Raw genomic sequence first — 15,877 nt, 5'->3', positions numbered from 1 at the left:
CGATTTAGCCGTTTAAATTTTTTTTTTTTTAAAGTACACCTTTATTTAATCTTTATTTAACTAGGCAAGTCAGTTAACACATTCTTATTTTCAATGATGACTGCCTCGTTCAGGGGCAGAACGACAGATTTTCACCATGTCAGCACGGGGGATCCAATCTTGCAACCTTACAGTTAACTAGTCCAACGCTATAACCACCTGCCTCTCGTTGCACTCCACAAGGACTGCCTGTTATGCGAATGCAGTAAGACAAGGTAAATTGCTAGCTAGCATTAAACTTATAAAAACCAATCAATCAATCAATCAATCAGAATCACTAGTTAACTACACATGGTTGATGATATTACTAGTTTATCTAGCGTGTCCTGCGTTGCATATAATCTGACTGAGCATTCAATCATACAAGTATCTGACTGAGCGGTGGTAGGCAGCAGCAGGCTCGTAAGCATTCATTCAAACAGCACTTTCGTGCGTTTTGCCAGCAGCTCTTCGTTGTGTGTCAAGCATTGCGCTGCTTATGACTTCAAGCCTATCAACTCCCGAGATGAGGCTGGTGTAACCGATGTGAAATGGCTAGCTAGTTAGCGGGGTGCGCGTTAATAGCGTTTCAAACGCCACTCGCTCTGAGACTTGGAGTGGTTGTTTCCCTTGCTCTGCATGGGTAACGCTTCTTCGAGGGTGGCTGTTGTCGTTGTGTTCCTCGTTCGAGCCCAGGGAGCAGCGAGGAGAGGAACGGAAGCTATACTGTTACACTGGCAATACTAAAGTGCCTATAAGAACATCCAATAGTCAAAGGTTAATGAAATACAAATGGCATAGAGTGAAATAGTCCTATAATTCCTATAATAACTACAACCTAAAACTTCTTACCTGGGAATATTGAAGACTCATGTTAAAAGGAACCACCAGCTTTCATATGTTCTCATGTTCTGAGCAAGGAATTTAAACATTAGCTTTCTTACATGGCACATATTGCACTTTTACTTTCTTCTCCAACACTTTTGTTTTGCATTATTTAAACCAAATTGAACATGTTTCATTATTTATTTGAGGCTAAATTGATTTTATTGATGTATTATATTAAGTTAAAATAAGTGTTCATTCAGTATTGTTGTAATTGTCATTATTACAAATACATTTAAAAAAATGGCCGATTAATCGGTATTGGCTTTTTAAAAATTTTAAATCCTCCAATAATCGGTATCGGCGTCGAAAAATCATAGTCGGTTGACCTCTAATACCTAAATGCAAACAATATAACTTTTTAGTATGTGTGTGTGTGTGTGTGTGTGTGTGTGTGTGTGTGTGTGTGTGTGTGTGTGTGTGTGTGTGTGTGTGTGTGTGTGTGTGTGTGTGTGTGTGTTTAACCTTTATTTAACCAGGCAAGTCAGTTAAGAACAAATTCTTATTTACAATGACGGCCTATCCTGGCCAAACCCGGACCACGCTGGGCCAATTGTGTGCCACCCTATGGGACTCCCAAACACGGCCGGATGGGATACAGCCTGGATTTGATCCAGGGACTGTAGTGACGTCTTTTGCACTGAAATTCAGTGTCTCTAATTTAACTGTATTTTAAAGTTTAAAAGGCAACTTAAATCTTAAATTTCGGTTTTCGGTATCGCTTTTTTTTGCAAGGAAAATATCGCTATCGGACCAAAATGTCATATCGGTGCATCACTAGACACAACAGTAGCTATAAGATGGGGAGAAGTCTGTCCATAATAAAGTGCAGCTCTGCCTTCACATCACTATCAACAAGGTAGGTCCTACAAGGCCTAGTTTTGTAGCAACTGTTCAGTCGTATGGTCAGGTGCCACAAAGCGGGACATGCAATTGGCTCAGAACAGGGCCAGCCGGATGTACACAGAGCTCTAACAATGCATGTCAATCTCTCCTGCCTCAAAGCAGAGGAGAGATTGACTTCATCACTACTTGTATTTATGAGTGGTATTGACATGTTGAATGCACCGAGCTGTCTGTTTGAACTAATGGCACACAACTCGGACACCCATGCATACCCCACAAGAAATGGCACCAGAGGTCACTTCACATTCCCTAAGTCCAGAACAGACTATGGGAGGAGCACAGTACTACATAGAGCCATGACTACATGGAACTCCATTCCACATCAAGTAACTGATGCAAGTAGAATCAGATTTTTATTTATTTATAAAACACACCTTCTGGAACAGCGGGGACTGTGAAGAGACACAAACACAGGCACAGACACATGCATACACACACACAATGTCACGGATCCCTCCAGAACATTCATTACGCACACCTGGCCCCCATTCCCAGTGATTGGTAATTGTATATGTATGCCCTTGGTTTACCATTGTCCTGTCGATCATTGTTACAATGTCCATTGGTGCGTGTGAGTACCTGTGCTGTGTGTTTTGGGCTTTCCTGCCCTTGTGGATTGCGCAGATGATTACGGGTCTCCTGTGTGTTAATCATTGTGAGTGTGTTATTTATTCGAGGTACTCCTCACTCTTTTGTTTGTTTCAACCCTGTGTTTTTGTATAGTTTTGGTTTGGTCTTCGTCCTGCGCCTTTACACGGCACGCCGTAATTTGGGGCTTAATAAAAAAAACGATTACGCATTCCTGCACCTGTCTCCCGAATCATTCATACCGACGTGACACACGATAACATACGCATTATACACACGGATTTTGTGTTGTAGATTTGTGGTAGTGGAGTAGTGGCCTGAGGGCACACAATTAATCTGTTACACAATTTTAAAAACATTACAATATATTCATAACTGCCTTAATTTTGCTGGACTCAAGAAAGAGTAGCTGCTGCCTTGGCAGCAAATACAAATATCCCCACTTAAAGTCTGATAGGTCATCTCGGCATATATTGATAATTTTGACAAAGACACCCACTGATAGCAAGACTAATGAACCTCACCAAAGCAAGCATCCGAGCAAGCAAAACAGCACCCTTCTGTCTTAATATGTGTCATGTCATATTATTTCTGGGCAGACAGCATCAGATACATGGGCTACAGATACTTAGACACGGGCGCTGTTTATACTTTTGTTTCTTTTCTTATCGCTAGCATTTTGGGGAAGCATGGCTTCCCTTGGCAGCTGTGAACACACTCCACTTTGTAGGCTGAATTTCATGACACTTATTGGTGTTTGTAATGTCCCTTTCCATTCATGGTGGTGCACAGTGCACTGTTCAAATGCTTATTTTGGAGTAGACGAACCCTTTTTGAAGTGATTTGTTTGACAATCAGATGAAAGCATAATGATCGGTTGTGTTCAAGGCACATTAAAAGGTAATCCATTTTTACAGTTAAATGACATGTCTTCACTATAAAGCCCATAAAAAAAAAATTGTGCACGTGAATAGGTCTTGTGGAAAAAAACAGAGCCCCCCCGAATGTCACGGTATAATTCGCACTCGAGATGGAATTTTAGAGTTAATTTATTGCTGTATGCTAATTGAATGCAAACACTACAGGGAGACTTTTGGAATTGATTTATGATTTATTTGAACAGGGGAATGTACCAAACCTAAGCTGAAGCATTTAATGTGTTGAACCGTCATAATTATATATATTATTAAAGTCCCCCTTGCATCTATTAAGGTTCATAATGCTCAAAAGCAGTGGCGTTTCTGAAGGAAAAAAAATACACAAAGCATAAAACACGAACACTGAAACAAACACACTTCAACAACTGCACAACTCTATCACTAATTTGTGCACACATGCATATAGTAGGCATAATCAATCATGACTGCTCATTCTCAGCAATGCATAATATCAATCACAGCAAATGATGGAGAAATGGGAGAGATTAATGGAGATATGAGAGAGATAGAATGGGATTTAAGGAGGCAGGGATTGCTTTCCGTTCTTAACCTTGGTAAATAAATTAGGCTACTCCTCTCTGCTCGACTGATAAAACAACAAATTAAACCATGATGTCTTGTGTCTATTTTATTATGGTATCTTCATAATTTTAGCCTATACACCGACAATAGGCCTACTTGTGGCAAATCAATAGAAAAAAAGTCAATCAAAAACGGTTGTAGGTCAACAAATGTACAGTGCCTTGCGAAAGTATTCGGCCCCTTTGAACTTTGCGACCTTTTGCCACATTTCAGGCTTCAAACATAAAGATATAAAACTGTATTTTTTTGTGAAGAATCAACAACAAGTGGGACACAATCATGAAGTGGAACGACATTTATTGGATATTTCAAACTTTTTTAAACAAATCAAAAACTGAAAAATTGGGCGTGCAAAATTATTCCCCAGACAGGGGGAAAAATGAATTGGATAATAATGTTGTTTGGCTTTTGGGGAATGTTTGAAATAATGCTACAAGAGACCAAACATGGCATGATTGTCACATCTAGCCTACTGACTGATGACATTAATTTGCTCATTATGCCAATCCATAAAATGTTTAAGAATTCACTAATCAACATTTTCTCATACATTCCAAGTTATTGAATTAGAGAAAACAAATAAAGGGGGTAAATTATACAAAATAAAGGTGTCATTTGCTGTTTTTTTGTTAGATTTTCTACTTTACAAAAACGGAATAGTCAGTATAGGTAGGCTATACACTTTCCTTTAGCTAACCTACATTTAGCTGGCACATGCTCATGTTGGCCTATAGAAGAATATCAATTGGCATCTAGAAAGGGAAAACACTCCATTAATCGAATAAGATAATAAATCCAACCCATAAAGTACAATGGCAAAAAAAATACGGTGACAGTCAACGTTAAGGCCACCAGAGGGCGACACAACAATATAAGTTTGGCGATTTGAGAGAAAGTTACAGCCCACTGGTTGAATCGAGGCTGTTTCTCTGTCATTTCAATGACATTACTACGTTGAACCAACGTGCAGTAGACGTTGAATTGACGTCCGTTCCCAGTGGGAGAGGTGAAGGTAGATACGCTGCAAACAATGTGTGTATGTGTGTTTTTCAAACAGGATGCAAAATAAGGGTCAGTAGGCATAGGCTATTGGAAATTATAGACTAATTGTGCAAATATGAAATAAGACTATTGAAATGGTTGGCTCTGTATTAATATCCCTTGTCCTATTGATACGGAAAGTGAAGGGCACGCATGACTACTGTAGCCTATGACCTCTCAGCATGCTTTTTATTTTTTATTATTTTTTATTGCAGAAAAACCAGTATGCATACAAGAGGTATACAAGCAGACAATGATAACATATGATAGGGGGTATAACAAATGACAGATTATATAAATAACTTAAAATAAACACACATATTGATTGTTCAACTAGCCTGTACCCCTGCACACTGACTTGGTACCGGTGCCCCCTGTATATAGCCTCGTCATTGTTATTCTTATTGTGTTACTTTTTATTTTTTAGCCTACTTGGTAAATATTTTATTTTTCTTGAACTGCACTGTTGGTTAAGGGCTTTGTAAGTAAGTATTTCACGGTAAAGTCGACACTTGTTGTATTCGGCGCATGTGGGAAATACAGTTTGATTTGATTTTAACAGCTTTCTTATTAGAAGAAAGGTCTTAATGTGCTGCTCGAATTCGGAAGTTTTTTGTTATTACTGAATTTACATTTATGAATATGACATTTTTCCATTAGCACAATTAAATTTATGAGGTATTTTTTTTCTTTATCCTTATTATGTTTAAGGAAACCGAGCAGCTCTCAGCATCACTGCAATCTACCGTCCGCGTGGTGACGCAAAAAATCCCGCGCCATCATGGATGCGCACGCCGGATGGTCAAAGGGATGCGTGCGCGCCTATACAGAATCGGTAACAAAAAACTACAGATTTCAAATTAGGTTGGACACCATACGACCGTAGCCATCCGTATCACATCTTCACGGAACTGAACAACTATGGATGAATTACTTATTTTAATTGTTTCCAAAGGAACGCTCTGAAGAGAAGAAATGTCTAGGTAAAGTTCAGATACACTCGGTTATATATATGATTGTCTTTGCCTGCGCAATAATTACACTTTGAGAAGAGACTGAAACAATCATTCACCTGGACAAACCTGAGTTCAATTCAAGCTTATTTTACACCTGTGACCTGATACTGGTCCGATTTTGGATGAGGAGAGTATATGCCAAATTGATATAAATGTAAAAAATCGTATGGTTGAATTAAAATCAAACGAATGATGACAATTAAAACACTATTGAAACTGTAGGTAATTCAGCCGTGGAACTGTTTCAAACCGAATTCATCATGCGAATATTTTAAAGACAAGGCAGGAGTTAAGGGATACTGTGTCGGCTACTAGGTTTTTTAATAAGGTTTTTGTCGGGATGATGCGACTGCTAAACTACCTCTTGCTGGGCTACCTGACCTGGAATCTACGGATATCAGACGCACAAGGGGAGTACTGCCATGGGTGGCTGGACATTAATGGAAATTACCACGAAGGCTTTCAGTGTCCGGAGGACTTTGACACCATGGACGCGACCGTGTGCTGCGGGTCTTGCTCCCTGCGGTACTGTTGCGCGGCTGTGGACGCACGGCTGGACCAGGGAAGCTGTACCAACGACCGAGAACTGAATAACACTGAGTTTGCAGCGCGTAAGTTTAGACTACCAATGCAGAGCCTGGCAGGAGTGGACAAGTTAATGCACAATTAACTTCAAAACGTGGGATTTCCAAAGATTCAATAAAGATTCAATATAGTGAAAGAGTTCAACATTCAATATGTCGACACGCTTTTAATGAACCATGCATGTCACTCAAATGAGAGTCAATTTTGTTTCACCATTCAGCCTTTTCAGGTCAGTGTCAGGCATGCAATAGCCTACATGTTTCATTATAAAAGTTTTTGTTTTCAATCAGTCTTATATTTTAAGATAAAATATAACCTATAAATCCAACTTTTTTTTTGGTGCCTATTTTTAATTAATTTAGATGCCAAAAATGACATCCATATAATACAAGGGGGGGGATCATGCAATTATCTATATATCTATCACAACCTATGTTTTGTTTTCATATGTACATTGTCCTAAGAATCTCCTTAAAATGTATGTTGTCATTTTGAAACCTAACATCAGCACTAAAACTAACTTTTCATTTAGTTATAACAATGTAATAGCTCTATCAAGATGCAGAAATGACAGCCCATCTTGATTTACAAAGGAACTTTGTGAGGTGTAAGCACTAAGCAACTCCGATTGTACGCATATGTGGGGCACCCGTTTTTGGGGGCTTGGGCTTCATGTGACAACAGGTTAGGTATATTGCTATCGGTCCCCAAAACAAGGAAAGGAAAAGTGGGCCATGCGATACACCTGGAGTGTCACAATCAAGGCTGAATCAAGAAATCATAGATCCAATCATAGGTTTTTATTTTTTGTAGAGACCAGGACTGGAAGTAGTAGGCTGTGAAAAGAAGTGGATTGATTTTGACCCCTATATAAACCAGGCAACTTTGTAATAATCCTGCAATCTAAATAATAACTTTGCACACCAATGGCAGAATAGCCTATGCCTTACTGTATCCAAAGGGGACATCAAATCACCTTCAGGTGTGTATTCGATACGCCTGAGTTGCAGGGGTTATTATTTCAGAATTAATTTCTAATTTAAAAAGAAGAGTTTTCATTCACATGGAATTATTCATCAGCATTAGTTCCAAATGTGTACCATTTATGGAATAAAACTGAAACATATAAAAAATATATATTTAAAAAACTCATTTCACCAAATTGCTCAATTTAATGGTCTCCCAAGTTGCTAAACCCTACAGGGTGGTTAATACAATTTCCTCTTTTTTTCTGATAATAATTCAACTTAAAATAATTTCCTCCCCTGGTGCCAATTGCTAATTTAAGGTGTAATCTGAACGTTTAATCTACATTTTGGAAAAATACATTGTCTTCAGAAAAAACGCTTCTGAATGAACATTCGCACAGTAGCCTTTTGCATAGTCCAATTCAGGCCTTAAGCAAATAAATATAGAGCCAATGACTAACCAAGAACCAAGAAATAAAATGTAGCTAAATGATAGGCCTATTAATAACTACAAAACACCTGGTTTTGTAGGTGCATGAGGGTTATATGGAATAAAAAAATATATAATGCCTTTTAACACTTTGAATACATTGTATTAAGACAGCCTAAATGTAGTTGGTTATTTTTATAGTAGCAAAATAGTTTTTTTGCAGCACTGTGTTTGCCTAATACACCCCAGTAGTCTTCTTATATTGTATTGTGATCCAGAAACTTGTACTACCAGTCTGATATTAAAATGAGCTATTGAAAATATTTTTGCAACAATACAAAATTATGTCTTGTGAGTTAATGTAAATACATGTTGAATTTTGAGGGGATTTAGGAAGGTAAAGAGCAACATTTGACTTTTGTCTTCAAAAATGTATTTTCTCCTGAATCCCTTTCCATAAAAAAAGGTATAATTCTGGATTCTGTAGAAAAATCAAATATTTCACAGATGCATATCTTATTCAATCAAGATGTTCCCATATGTCTGTGCATGTTTGCAATACAGTTTATTACGCACACATATTTTCACTGACTCTAAAAAGAGTTGAGTGTAAACTCCACTTCTCATTGGCCCTGTTACTTTATGAATACATCCTTCCTAGTTTCCTTGAGGTGAGCACAGGTATGTAAGTGATTTGTTAGGTGTAAGCAATGCTACCACCCTATTGCTTTCACCAATAAAACCAGTATTCAGATCTGTGATTACTTCAAGGAAGGTAAAGGGATGCTTTTTCAATTTTTCAAACAGGTATTCAAGTTATCAAATGTACAAGTATTCAAACACCTGTTCCTCCTTGCAGAGCCTATCTACGTGCCCTTCCTGATGGTGGGCTCTATCTTTGTGGCCTTCGTGGTGGTTGGCTCCCTGGTTGCCATCTACTGTTGCACCTGCCTGCGGCCCAAACAGCCTACCCAGCAGGCTCTCCGCTTCTCACTGCGCAACTGCCAGGGCGAGACCATCCCCATGATCCTGACCACTGCGCCAGCCAGCCTGCGCACCCCCTCGCGCCAGTCCAGCACGGCCACCAGTTCCAGCTCAGCTGGCGGGAGCAGCTCGGTGCGCCGCTTCTCCCTCGGAGGTCAGGGGCAGCAGCACGGGTGCTTGGTGTCAGCGTCTGCACCAAGCACCCGTGTCTTCACCTCCCCCTCCACACCTCAGCCGCTACTCCCACCACCCCCTCCACCCCCCTCCACCTCCCCTGCAGCCTGCATGCCAGGCGGGCGCCAGCACCCTCACTCCCATGCCCAGCTGCAGCTGCACCAGCCCATGCACCCACACCAACAGCCTCACCTGGCCCAGGGCCCGGGCTTCCTGCTGCCCCAGCAGTACTTCTTCCCCCTACAGCCGGAGCACTTCTCCGGGGCTAAGGGCTTTGCAGACTTTGGACAGAGCTGACGGGGCTTCCTTGGCAACGAGGAGGTGGAGGAGGTTACAGGAGCACACTGTTGGACACACTGTGGGACGTGAGTAGGGTCATGTTCATTAATAAGCACTAAACAGAAGAAAACACACTGAAACAACAGGAAGGGACTACCTGAACCTGCCCAGTATGAGTTTGTTTTAAATCAGTGAACTGTACTGAACATGACCCTGGTGTGTTTTGTGGACAGACACACAGTCATCGGCTACTGGGAGGACTGCCCTGACATGCACTGCAGTAGGCCTGTTGAATGGAGACTGGGAGACAGGAGGCTTTGTTCAAGATAAACCACAAGAAAGCTTCCTAGTCGAGCAGAGTACATGAGAGTATTGTCTCTCTAAATTACAGGAATGGACTTCTGCTTAGAACAGACTGTTCTATTGGTCAATATTGTTTTCAATGTTATGCACTTTTTTATATATACATTTCTATTGTAAACAATATTCTGTCTTCCCTTTCTCTTTTATACACAATTTGGTTAAATGGTGATGTCAAATTGTCACAATAACTTTTGTGGCAGGAACATTATTAAGAAGTGTTCTAGACATTTTGTTGCGAGCTGCAGGACATTTAATCAAATTATCATTTTGACAATTGCAAATCCCTAAAAGAGGGGAAGGACTGACACCAAGGTGTGCAGTAGGGTGAACAAAGCCAAAGGATGTACTGTGTGTACAGTGCTCACTGGCTGGTTTGTTTTTATTTAATGATATTAGTCAACACCAGTATCTAATTAGTATTCTAATGACTAATTCTATGATTGTGAGTACTCGTCATGCAACGCTACAACTAGAAGTACATTTAAAAAATATAAAACACTCAATAGTTGGTCAGTATTTTCGAAAATGAAACCTACTCTTTAATAATCCAAGATTGAATGGTTGAGAATTGCTTAATTGCTCACTTACGGATGGATACATTTTGTACTAACTTGGGAAAATGGCAACTGTTTCCTTTATGCTGTTAGAGTCACAATCCTGAGTTTGTGTTTCACCTTTTAGCCTCCATATTTGGTTTATTAATGTACTACTTATTATACTGAAGAGAGGGGATGCAAAGATATTCACAAACATGGATGACACATTGAACCTTAAATACAGAGACTCTACAAGCCAAAATGTTGTCTTACAGATAGCGGAGTCCCCCTTTTTCTCCAGCCTCAGACATATAGGCAACTGAAACGGTTCATAAAGGCTACCTGTCAATCAATCTTCACATGAGGAATGTGGCAACGAGATCAGTCATTGTCAATGCTCAATGAGCCTGTCATGGCCACAGTGTTCAAAACAACTGGTCCCAGAAATAGGGAAGAGTTTTGGGTTGGATGAGCAGGTATGGCAAGAATCCAAAGATTTCTCTGTACCCTAGTCATTTAAGTGTGAAATAAACTTGGCAATCACTGACCTATTATGGCAGATTAGATACAATAGATCATATAGTGGATCATGTTTGGAGCTAGACAGTCTCTTCCGAACAAAGGAAAAATTACAGCAATTCCCAGAGATGACTGCCACGACAATCTTTGGGTATTGCTGTCCTTTTTTCTTTTTTGGAAGGCTCAAAATCTACAATGTTTACCCAGACAAGCATCCTGTTCCAATAGAAACCTTTGGTAGCACATGCATACTACTCCTTGGAGCTCTTTGTGCTAAAGTTGCGCAGATGTCAACACAATTGATTTTCTATACATTTGGTTATGCTTGGACACTTCTGGTTTTTAAAAACACATGAAAAAGTCATCGTCTTTCAGATACTGTCTTCTAGATGGTCCTGTACTGGTACTGGTACTGCTCTAAATCTATTTAGAACGCAAAGAAAATACCTCACAGATTGAATTGTTTTTGAAGTTATATTGACAGTAATCCAAGGACTCTTGAATGAATACTCTAGCAAGGGTACACCTAGTCAGGAAAATATGTATTTCATGAACTAACGACTAAAGAGAAACCATCTAGGTTGGTTTTGTGACAATAACAGAGACAAATTATTGAGACAAATTATTGTAATTATAACGAAAAGGATATTCTACCACACGGCCCCACAGTAAACCTCAGATCACCAGTCACCAGGGAGTACAACGTCACCATAATGACGACGTTTCTTTGTTTGTCACGCATGGAAGGGAACTATGTTTTCCGTCTCCCCCTGCCTTTTCCTGTTTATAGGTTCTCATTGCTCTGCAGGTCCTGTTTGCTACCACACACATGATGATTTGATGGGGAAAACAACTAGCTGCCTCCTCTCATTGTGGACGTTTACAAAGTCCGAAATGAGGGATGGCACCTTATTCCCTACATAGTGCCCTACTTCCGACCATAGTAGTACACTGTATACAGGGTGCCGTTTGAGATGCAGCATAGATATTGTGATCGTGGAATATTCCATTTCTATGACGGTAGGTCAGAGATGATGACAAAGGTTGGTTTCCTTGTTTGTAAAGTTTATTTTAGTAGAAGTCCTTCATGGCAGGGAAAGGGAAAGGATGGAGACCTAATCAGTTGTCCAACTGAATGTATTCAACTGAAATGTGTCTTCTGCATTTAACCCCAACCTTAATCGACATCCAAGACATAACACTTAAGTTTGCAGTCCCAACATGCAGAACAATCATTAAATGAAAGACGTAAAAATAAACAATAATCAAACAAATTGAAAAGTGCATTTTTTTCCTGTAGTGACCAACACTTGAGGGAGAATCAAAGTAGTACAATAAACCAAAGAACGTTTTCTTTTTTACATTTATGCAGCCCACAACTATCACAGACAACCGTTTTGGAAAAAGCAACAGTCCAAGCTTTCCACGACAAATTTCAAATCAGAAGAACCACATTCAGCATTTTCGAATTATGACAGCAGTTCATAACTAATCAATCGAAGCACGAAAGTATAGCATAACAAATACATTTTTACTGATACCCTCACTAAAACCAGGAAAAACCACAAAAAAACAGTTATTGTAAAGAAGAGGTACAATGCACCAGATAAACAAAAAGTTACAAACATGTACACCCAGAGAAATTACAATAACCAGATAATACCAAAATATCCACTATTGGAAAGGTAACATTGTGCATTGTTCAACATCTCCTGTCAAGCGACAGACTTAGCGTCAGGGCCCAGGACCACCGCGGATGAGGTCTGGCCACACAGAGAGCCATGCAGCTGTAGACAGTACACCATCATTATACCTGGAGTCGTGCAGACAGACGAGGAGCAAGCAGCACCATACACACACACGGACAACCATGTATTGCACACTCTGTCATTCAGTCAGTCACCCACCCATACAGATCCTCAAACACACACTCAAATAATAAGTAAGACCTGAGGTTTCAAGGGCTCCCAGTCTCACATTAAGGACACAGACATATGCGTACGTATGAAGTTATCCAGAGTAGAAGATGCCCATGCAGACGATAGATCACACACACACACACACACACACACACGACAGATCACACACACACGACAGATCACACACACACACACACGCAGACGACAGATCACACACACACACGCAGACCACACACATACACACACACGCAAACGCACACACACACAGGAAACTGATCTCCCATAGGGAGAAGAGAACAAACATACAGTCAAATAATAAATAAACCAAGCAGTTATTAGAACAATATTAATAACAACAAGACATTTAAGAAAGATATTTCTCATCCTTCTATTACTCTAGCATTATTTTGTTTGTAAAAAAAAAAGAGACAAAAATTAATTACAAAGCCGGTCAATGCAAAATTCGTACTTCTCCAATATAAAAATACAAATTCACATAATAACTAGAGACAAAGTAGTTTTGATACTGTGTGGAGTTTTCTTGCCAATTTTCTCTCTCTCTTAAGCTAATGGCACTTATGTTGGAAGGATAAGCTCTCCATTCCAAGGGAATATAAGATTGTGAAAGAAAAGTTGCCACATACGGAAATTCAACAGGATCGTCATACAGCCACCCCCCCAAAACACTCGGTAGAAATTAACAACGGAAACTTGATTTTATATGTGCCACACTTGTTACCACATTGTAAACACGAGTGCAGAGGGATGGGGGGGGGGGGGGTTAGCTCATCTTGCCAATCGAGGGGTAGAGCACTGTTCTAAACTCGCTAGCTAGGATATCTTACGTATTCTATCGGGGAAAAAGTCTAGTTAGGCACCATTGTGATTGTTACAGCTGAGTAATGTGTGGAATGCAATTACTTGTTTAAAGCAATCAACCTGCTGTACAACATTTTTGGAAATTGGACTAAGTTGCAGGACTCTATCATTAAAAAGACAAGGCAATTTAGGCACGATAACTACATACTTCTTAAATAAAAAATAAACATTTTGAAGACAAAAAGAAACATGGATGGCTGAAGGCATGAACAAATGTAAGGCCCTATTATACAGTAGATCATTATTTTACAAAGCGCAAAAGAACAACAAAACAACAAAATGTCTGTTCTGAAGTGGTCAATTATTAATATGCTTGGTGGATATTTTTTAAATCTACATTTACATTTTTATTTTATTTTATCAAAAACGAATCTGTATTATTCTGTCACCAATTGGAGTACACATACCTAAAAATTTTGACAGTTTTTGACAAAATGATAGATTGTTTTGGCTCAATATCACAGTGCCATCCGTTTTGTCACTAAAGCACCTTATACCACCCACCACTGCGACTTGTATGCTCTAGTCGGCTGGCCCTCGCTACATATTCGTCGCCAGACCCACTGGCTCCAGGTCATCTACAAGTCCATGCTAGGTAAAGCTCCGCCTTATCTCAGTTCACTGGTTACGATGGCAACACCCATCCGTAGCACGCGCTCCAGCAGGTGTATCTCACTGATCATCCCTAAAGCCAACACCTCATTTGGCCGCCTTTCGTTCCAGTTCTCTGCTGCCTGTGATTGGAACGAATTGCAAAAATCGCTGAAGTTGGAGACTTTTATCTCCCTCACCAACTTCAAACATCTGCTATCTGAGCAGCTAACCGATCGCTGCAGCTGTACATAGTCTATTGGTAAATAGCCCACCCATTTTCACCTACCTCATCCCCATACTGTTTTTATTTATTTATTTTTCTGCTCTTTTGCACACCAATATCTCTACCTGTACATAACCTTCTGATCATTTATCACTCCAGTGTTAATCTGCATAATTGTAATTATTTGCCTACCTTCTCATGCCTTTTGCACACAATGTATATATAGACTCCCCTTTTTTCTACTGTGTTATTGACTTGTTAATTGTTTACTCCATGTGTAACTCTGTGTTGTCTGTTCACACTGCTATGCCTTATCTTGGCCAGGTCGCAGTTGCAAATGAGAACTTGTTCTCAACTAGCCTACCTGGTTAAATAAAGGTGAAATAAAAAAATAAAAAAAATAAAAAAATGCTCATATTTTCTCTATTAATATGAAAGGAGGAGACATTAAGTTGGTTATACTTCAACACATTTAACTGAGCAGGAACAGTAAGGAATTTCAAACCACAGACTGTTAAAATTGCAAGCACAGTGCTTATGTCTGCTGGACACACAACTACAGCACAGTGAATACTTTTTGAATGCTTTTTTGTTTCTAGTTATTTTCCATTTTTGATGTACAAGACATCCCTCTGTCATGTCCAAATTCCCGAGAGGCTCGGGCTAGAGTTATCCAGAGGCTGCCCCCTTCAGATTCAAATCGCTGTCGGAAAACGACTGTGAATCGTGATAGGCTGTCCTGGCCGAGAGCGGCGTGGTTTCCCAATTCGTTGGTCCGCTATTTGGTGGTGTCGTACGCCCGGATGACCTCAGACTGGGAGACCACTCTGTTCTCGTCTTGAGAGAAGGCGTATCCGTCTGCAAGCAGGACAGATGAACAGTGAGAAACGATGGAAACGATGACACGTTCAAATTCTAACCATGATTAGAAAGAAACTAACTTAATTTAAAGTAAAACATTTCAAAACAAAAACTCGTAAAAATGATTTTAACTAAATAAAAATAAATTAAATAATGACTTTCAAAATAAACCAAGAATCAACATAAGTTTCAATTGAATTAAAACAATATTATTGAAAAATAACAACATGCTCCCTAAGAAGCTTGACCAGTGCTACGCGAGGGAGGGTCATGTTACCTGACACCTACCATCTTGACACGTTCAAATTCTAACCACGATTAGAAAGAAACTAACTTAATTTAAAATAAAACATTTCAAAACAAAAACTCGTAAAAATGATTTTAACTAAATAAAAATAAATTAAAGAATGACTTTCAAAATAAACCAAGAATCAACATAAGTTTCAATTGAATTAAAACAATATTATTGAAAAATAACAACATGCTCCCTAAGAAGCTTGACCAGTGCTACGCGAGGGAGGGTCATGTTACCTGACACCTACCACCTACCATTAGCTCTACAGCCACTAACTTCAACTATGGGAGTTCC

At 39.5% G+C, this 15,877-nt stretch overlaps 2 protein-coding genes across 9 annotated transcripts in view; one reads left to right on the top strand and one right to left on the bottom strand.

Annotated features, from left to right (window-relative positions):
• Nucleotides 1-5,670: 5,670 nt before the first annotated feature.
• Nucleotides 5,671-13,511, top strand: LOC110537866 (protein shisa-3 homolog). The gene is made up of 2 exons (XM_021624298.2): nt 5,671-6,585; nt 8,817-13,511. Exons 1-2 carry the CDS (start codon nt 6,315-6,317, stop codon nt 9,410-9,412), a joined length of 867 nt encoding a protein of 288 aa, XP_021479973.1. The 5' UTR covers nt 5,671-6,314; the 3' UTR covers nt 9,413-13,511.
• A 1,220-nt stretch (nt 13,512-14,731) lies between these two features.
• Nucleotides 14,732-15,877, bottom strand: part of LOC110538919 (phospholipid-transporting ATPase IA) — a 133,455-nt gene continuing 132,309 nt past the window's right edge. For 3 of the 8 annotated variants that reach the window (XM_036937892.1, XM_036937895.1, XM_036937893.1), the window contains one exon: nt 14,734-15,285. In XM_036937892.1, coding sequence (XP_036793787.1) covers nt 15,097-15,285 — 189 coding nt within the window. In that variant the 3' untranslated portion in view covers nt 14,734-15,096. Of the gene's footprint in view, nt 15,286-15,877 lie in introns of all 8 variants that reach the window. The other 5 variants (XM_036937894.1, XM_036937896.1, XM_036937898.1 and 2 more) reach the window with 3 other exon arrangements.

This window comes from Oncorhynchus mykiss, chromosome 12 (assembly GCF_013265735.2).
Source record: "Oncorhynchus mykiss isolate Arlee chromosome 12, USDA_OmykA_1.1, whole genome shotgun sequence".
Classification (NCBI taxonomy): domain Eukaryota; kingdom Metazoa; phylum Chordata; class Actinopteri; order Salmoniformes; family Salmonidae; genus Oncorhynchus; species Oncorhynchus mykiss.
Note: the sequence above shows the minus strand (reverse complement) of the source record. Positions and strands in the feature narration are given on the sequence as shown.

What these genes read in the sequence shown, in the direction of transcription:
- LOC110537866 (XM_021624298.2), top strand. Translation starts at nt 6,315, where the DNA reads ATGATGCGACTGCTAAACTACCTCTTGCTGGGCTACCTGACCTGGAAT. An exon ending in TAACACTGAGTTTGCAGCGC is followed by an intron (nt 6,586 to 8,816) that starts GTAAGTTTAGAC and finishes TCCTCCTTGCAG; the next exon opens with AGCCTATCTACGTGCCCTTC.